The sequence below is a fragment of the Mugil cephalus genome, chromosome 11 (genome assembly GCF_022458985.1).
Source record: "Mugil cephalus isolate CIBA_MC_2020 chromosome 11, CIBA_Mcephalus_1.1, whole genome shotgun sequence".
Classification (NCBI taxonomy): Eukaryota; Metazoa; Chordata; class Actinopteri; order Mugiliformes; family Mugilidae; genus Mugil; species Mugil cephalus.
Window position 1 is genome coordinate 25,628,919 of NC_061780.1, and position 7,173 is coordinate 25,636,091.

The 7,173-nt window shown below is 42.9% G+C and overlaps 1 protein-coding gene across 1 annotated transcript in view; it reads right to left on the reverse strand.

Annotated features, from left to right (window-relative positions):
• The window catches only part of rgl2 (ral guanine nucleotide dissociation stimulator-like 2), a 32,345-nt gene extending 27,023 nt beyond the window's left edge, over positions 1-5,322 (reverse strand). Inside the window, exons 1-2 of the mRNA XM_047598289.1 lie at positions 4,679-5,322; positions 2,099-2,265 (exon numbers count right to left, since the gene is read on the reverse strand). Of these exons, the coding sequence (XP_047454245.1) occupies positions 2,099-2,257 (159 nt within the window). The 5' untranslated portion in view covers positions 2,258-2,265; positions 4,679-5,322. The remainder of the gene's footprint in view (positions 1-2,098; positions 2,266-4,678) is intronic.
• Between the last annotated feature and the right edge of the window lie 1,851 nt (positions 5,323-7,173).

The following is a 7,173-nucleotide window of genomic DNA, read 5'->3' on the forward strand; positions in this document are numbered from 1 at the left end:
AAGAAGAAAGTGTGATTAACCTACATGATAAAACATGCAAAACTTTGCAGTGCAAAGCGCCTCAGAATCACACAGCACCCGTGTGAAAAGCATCTGGAAAGAGCTCAACAAAGTTCTCTATCTGCTCGGTGAACATTAACAGAGGTGAAAGGCCGTGGGAAACTCAGCCGTGGCATCATGAACCTTTTACCTTCCTCTGTTCAGTTCTGTTATCTTGCTCCGTGTTACAAACATTTGATCTGACCTTCCAAAATCTTTTAAATGGATTTAATTTAAACCAGACCAACAGGTTGTCCACTTGTGATCAGATCACTAAAGTTGTGTGTAAATACCAGGCCTGAACAGAGCCCTGAGATTCACTCGTTGTCGACCTCTTTCTAGCCAGTGGTTGGTCCTTAAAGAGGCTATTCATAAATATTTCCTCTGTTTTCTCAAGTTATTTATCTCATTATCTCGAGAAAACAAAACTTTTTTTCCTGTGATAACCAGATAAATAACTTGAGATCTCAAGAACACACAATAAATGAACTTGTTATTACAGGAAAACAGAAAAAAAATAATAACATGTGAACACATGGCCGCTTAGGGCTTCCGTACTAGAGGACGTATACGTTTGTATATTTCCCACATCATGTTTTCCCTCCTGTAAACCAGGGGTGTCCAACAAAATTGGCCCAAAATCTTCCAATTTGGGCCTCGGGATGAATTTGCAAAAGTGAAAAAAATTCAATCTTTCAATAAAATTGGCATATATCCCCAATTTGTCCCCCAAAACAAACACAGAGAACCAGAATTAAAGAGAACATGGCAACAATGTGTCGGAATTGCACTTGTTTTTCTTTAAAATCGCAGGATGTTCATAAAAAGTGAACCTTTTCATAATGTGTTTGTTCTTTTCTGAGCTAAAACAAAGGGAAACATGTGGAGTTATTTATACAGTATCTTATTATGTGCCTGGTCCGGCCCCTCGCTGTAAAACCTTTGGGGAACTCTGTATTTCCCTGCCGTGTCCATGTCAATCAACTGCGTGAGTCACTCTCATTGGTTGATATTAGTTCAACTTCGTCCACTTCATGTTCAGAAGGTGTTTATTTTTTTTTTGTTTTTTCCATCCTTGCTATAACTCACTGAACATTCATTGTAAAGAACATATAATGAGAACAAAGCACATATGGAGCTGAAAGGGACGCTCACATATGTGGTCATGCATATTTTATACCTATTCACATATTTTATTACGAGGAAAGCCGGATTTAATCCTCTGTGAAGGTGTGTTTCATACCAACCATATCAATCATTCCAATAACTCTTGGAATACGAAACATGAAGACAAAAATACGGCAGCACAAAAGAATTAGATCCGCAGAATTCCTCCTCCGCCTTCCTATTATTCAACAACAGCAGAAACATAATAGTTCAAACATTACCAGGAAACTCAATTTAAGTTTGTATTCTCTAGCGATAAACTAGTTTTCTATGACGACACGCGTACAGTAGGTAGATGATGATGAGTCAGTCTTTTTATATAATCAATGTGTTTGTTGTTGTTTCGATTATTTGTTCTGCACTTCAATTAATGACGGTAAATGACTGATTCCTCTGAATGATTAACTTGATTTTCATCTGTGTGACTACTTCATGGAGTTTTGGAAAAAAAAAATCAGAGCAGTGTTTGTGTCGCCATGGTGAAAAAGCAGCAACACACTCACTCACACACACACACACACACACACACACTCACATGTAAACTATCTTTATCTCAACCTTTCTGGCTGAATCACACTGACTTCATTCCCTCAAGGTTTTCCTAAAGCCAGCCGACCGCATCTGCTGTTTATTCAAGGAGCCGGCGGCCGTACGCAGCTCTCATGGTTTCATGGGACTCTGCTCTAAATGCTGCGATGACCACGGGAGCAGCGACAACCGAAAAGTTCTCCTAATCCCCTCTAAGCTCTGCCTGATCACTTTACAGCGTGAACATCGGGAAACCTGCTAAGGGAGGAGAGGTTTGGACGGTTTCACCACTCAGAGCCGTGAGACATGTCACGTCTCGGCCCGATGATGTGTCCCAGGGAGGAAAAGGGGAAAACACACTCACCTGTGAAGTTTCCAGCTCATTGCAGGAAGACCTCCTTCCTGATTGGCTGCTCGGGGATCCTCTGTCCGGCGGTAAAGGTCGGTAGCCAATGAGAGGCACCTCGCTTGACTCCACCCCCGGCAGGTCATAGCCACCTGTTCTCAAGTTTCGGGGGAGCATGATTCCAGCTGGCAGGAAGAACATAAGAACTGTTTTATGGTCTCTCAGACAACTGCTGATGGAACTATTTTGTTGCTAATGAAAACACAAAATAAGAAGCGGCTCTTTAATAAATCACTCCTCATGTTTGTGCAGACGCAATTCCTGTGCTGACACCGCGCGTTAAAATGAGTCTCCACACGTGTCCCCGGCCAACACTTGACGTCTGATTTCAGTTTTGCGCTCTGCATGCAAATAAATACATCATTTGGGGCGCAGCAGCATCAAAGTCAGAATTAACAGTGTCTTGGTGTGTTTGTCGTGACTTCAGGGGACGATATATATTTTGAAACAAGCTGTAAAGTTTTTCTCTAACGTGTTATTAATTGATCGAAGCCCTTATGTCCTTTTAGAGACAGATTATAACTGACTTCCTTGGAAGTTCTGTTGCTGTGCCGTAATAAAAGGTAAATAAAGAGAGCAGTCTTTATTGAGGAAATACAGAACTTAACCCTGACACGTCACACGATCAGATCAATAATTAACTATAGCCATTTTATTTATAATAGCAGCTGAGTTTGTTTTTGTTTATCCTGAATGACTGAGCAAAACTCCTCTTCCACAGATCAGCTGTGTTGAGTAGGTAATCTTTAAAGGGCTCACTGAGTGTTCAAACTAACTAAAGGAATGAGGTTAAATGTGTCCCAGACCTCCTTCAGATGTGGTCAGAGATCAGATCGCAAACACGTCCTGTATCACATCTCAACTTTAAGCTAGAAACTTGTGAACAGACTTGGCCAGGACGGATGTCTGTGTGAAAGGAATTAACCTAAACTTCAGCTTTTAAAAACACTTAAAACATCCGCGGATTCCTCAGAGTTTGTTTTTAAAACCAAACATCTGTAACAAAACTCCCTGAAAAACCTTCAATTAACTTTACACCAATTCCTAAAACTCGGATCTGCTCATTCATATTTGCCCTGCATTACTGTTTTCATCATTTTGCCTTCATTTCTATCTTCTTTTATGCTTTTCTCTTTGTAGATTCTGCTTCTATCACCTCGTCTGATGCATTTTAAGGTCTAATCCTACACACTGAGGTAGGTAAAAGTTTCCATGGTGACTTTACAGCCTAACTAGTCCAAAAAAAGAAGCAGTACTGAAGCTTCTGCTAACACACAGTACATTCTGATAATCTAATTTCTTAACTGATCACTTGAGGCCGCATTGATGTCCTCAAACGTCTTGTGAAAACAATTACATTTTTGAAAGCAACAGAAATAAACTCTTCAGATTTCAATTACCAGAAAGCTGGAGATGAGACTGTTAACTGATCGATACCTGCATCTCTACGTCGTATAGCCACATTTACATAAATCCCAGTTGATTTGTTTAACACATGGACTGAGCCCCTACACCAGCCGTAGATTTGCATAGCAACCCCTGCTTCTATTTCCCTTTTTCCTTCTTTGGTATTTGGACTGGCATGAAGATAGACATCAAGTAAACACTGTTTCAGGAAGAGACAGAGAGGTGGAGGGGCTGGTAAAGTTCTCAACTTTGTGCCAAACTGAATTATTTTAATTTAAAAAAAAAAAAACGAAAAAGCACTTGCAGAAGTTTCTTTTGGCTTCCCATGTGGGGTAAAATGCGCAGAATGGCTGCGAGGTGGAGGCTACAAATGGAAAATCCACACCTCAGAGTCTGATAACACATTCCACCAGGTGAAAAAGGCCTTTTCAAGAAAGTGCGAAAGCTCTGGATATGAAAGAACAGCAGCTTTGGTAATAATAAAATAAAATAAAATAAAAACAAAACCTCCAGTCTGATGAATAAAAAATGTGTCGCTGACACTCCCATCGTTCTACTCCTATTGCACTGGTTTCAGGCAGCTCTGTAGGATGTGTGCAACACTCAACTTTCTCTTACATAATCCTTTATCTCCGCTATACCTTTCTGGTCATTACACTAGTTGGTGGTGTGCAGGGAGGAAAGGATGCATGCAGGCCTGCAGGGGAAGCTGGAGGCAATGAACATGGCAGCATAAATGCTCTGGCCAACGGCTTATGCAGAGGTCTGAAAGACTCCTATTCACTGGATCTGACCAAAGCTAACAGGCCACATACACTACACACACACATAAAGCTGTATCTAGGTTACAGCCAAGTCACACCCCACAATGCTCCTTTTTCTGCTCGATAAATGCAGCCATAGGGTGGTGCTGCTGTAATGCTCAGCCCCGATGGGTGGACAGGCTGCAGGACAAAGCTTGGCAGAACGAAGCCTGTAAAAGTTTGTGTGACCTGACACTCCCATTAGAGCACACAGGAGTCAACGCGCGGTGACAGCCGCTTCCTACTGTGAGTCAGTCCAGTTACGACACGAAATTAAATGCCGAGGCAGGAGCGGGACCCGACGGAGGAAAGTGGATTTCAAACTCACTGATTTCCAAGTGTCATTCGCAGGATGCGGGCTCTCCGGCTGCGGTCTCTCCGGCTGCGGTCAGCTGGATTCCGGCAGCATCGGAGCGCGGGGAGCTCGAGATGGAGCAGGAGCTGGAGCTGGAGCTGGATCCGTGGCCGGCTCAGCTGACGAGAGTCGCACCCATCTGTACCACCGTCACCACCGACAACGACGAGGGAGTCTCCGTCCTCCTCCTCGCCCCCTCCACCCTATCGCTGTCCTCACACTGCTCGTCTGTCCAGCCTTCAGCAGCTGATAGCGCACTTTGGTCTGACTGCAAACTCCCCCCCTCCCACTCCTCCCCTCACCCTCTCCTCTCTCTCCCTCTCCCCCTCTCTCTCTCTCTGTGTAACGTCGCAGTTCCTGTATTCAGTGAGCACTCAGCGCTTTGGCAACAGATCCGCGTCTCTCTGTGCGTGGCTCTCTCTCAGTTGTGAGGATACTACACTTAACCAGCGCCAGCAGTGGGAACCGCGTCTCCAGGGATCAGCGAGGAGACAGCCTGACCGGGCACATTTTACGCACAAACATCTCTGTTGCCAGTGATTAGGTTTAAACCCGTAACCTCCTCCCCTCATCTCAACTAGCCCTGACTGTAATCACGCTGAGCTCTCAAAACAGCCCAAGCTTTACCTTCGTAATAATAAACTTGTGTTTAATGGACCCACGCAAAGCGTAGCTCGTTTAAATATTCTAATTTGCATATCCTCAACTGCTTTGAATTTTCACATTTCTGACACATGACCTGCAGCTATAATTGTTCAAAGAAGCAACAGCAGCAATGTCCAGAAACACTGGATCCTACATTTCCCACAATGCAACATAAAAGCATGTTTCAGTGCTGCAGCCTGGCCTCCATGGTGTCCTCTGGTCTCAGGTCTAAAACCTCAGTTTAGCTCTCTCTCTCTCTCTAGCGCAACAGACACATTACACGTCACTGTTTCCACAGTTTCCTCTTCATGACTTGAGGCCATTGTGGAAGTGCCAAACAATAATGCAGTTCCGCGAATGGCCACTAGAGGCTGGCTGCAAAAGTTACACAGCTCCTCATCCTCCTCTTCAAAGCCCTTTACAACAGAAATGAGCATGTTTATAACCTGGTAGCAAAAGAAAAAAAAAACGAACTTAGAAGTAGTAAGTAGAATTTTTAAATAATGCACCACAATTAAACTGAGGCTAAAACTTCTGTATAATTAAGGGTGTGGCTGCTTTGAGAAGCTGCCATCATAGGTCGGTAGATGTCTGCTTATGCTTCACTCGCTCTGTAGCTCTGAAACTCTAAAACTAATTATTCTTCTCATCTGAAAGACTCCTATCTCATCCATGTTCTCACTCATGAGCCTAGTAACTTTGTCCACATGAAACGAAAATGAAAAATGTAACATTGCTGCTCTGATATCATACATTAAAAACACACAAACAATCCTCCATCCATCATAGATATTAAACATATTGCTCAGAGTTATGATATCAGGCTTTGGGACAGATACTGCTCAATAGTCTGCAGACAGACTCCTCTCCTCTACAGCAGTAGTACATGCATGGATAGCTAAGGAAACAATAAAAACGACGTATGAAATAAAAACTTTTAAGAGCAATTAAAAACAGTATAATCGACATACATAAAAGCACATATAAATAGATAGATAAATAATAAAAGCATGAATAAGTAATAATAAAAAAGAGTAAAACTTGAAAGCCAAGTTAAAAAGGTGGGTCTTGAGCCTGCCCTTAAAATTATTTGCATTCTCAGCGGCCTCCGGCAGCAAGCTGTTCCACCGGCGTGGGCCATAATTATAAAATGCACCGGAAGACCTCAGGGTGCACGAGGGCTGTTAAGACACTTAAAAGCTAATGAAAGGACCTTAAAATCTGAACCTGAAATGCACAGGGAGGCAGTGATTCTAAAACTGGTGTAATATGAGCCGGCCTCCTGGTCCTCGTCAGCACGCGTGCAGCTGAGTTCAGGAGTGGCTGAAGTTGTGAAATAGTCTTTTTGTAAGCAGGTCATTACAATAATCTATACAACTAGAAATCAAAGCATGCATCAGCACCTCCGTTCTGGCCAGAGAGAGAAACGGGTGAACTCTGGTGATGTTCTAAAGATGATAAAATACTATTTTTGTGGCCCTCATTTTTAACACATCGTGATGGTTTAAAATCTTTTAGTTTTGGTAAACGTTTCTCTCTTTCTCACCTTCAGAACCAATGATTAAAACGTCTGTTTGGATACACAGTGCAGCAGAGAAGAGGTGCTCAGAGGATGAAGGGAGATCCCCTAGTAGCCTGGACCTACAGCCACATAACTAAGAGATGAGTCAGGGTCATGTGGGTCAGCCCTGACTAGAGACTGTATGAAAGAGGAAAGTCTTACTCCTAAAAGTAAAGAGAATGGCTGATTTCTCAACAGATCGCAGCGTCTGAAAATGTTGGTGCAACAGATACGTCATCTTGATTCGCTTGTGGGTTTGTGT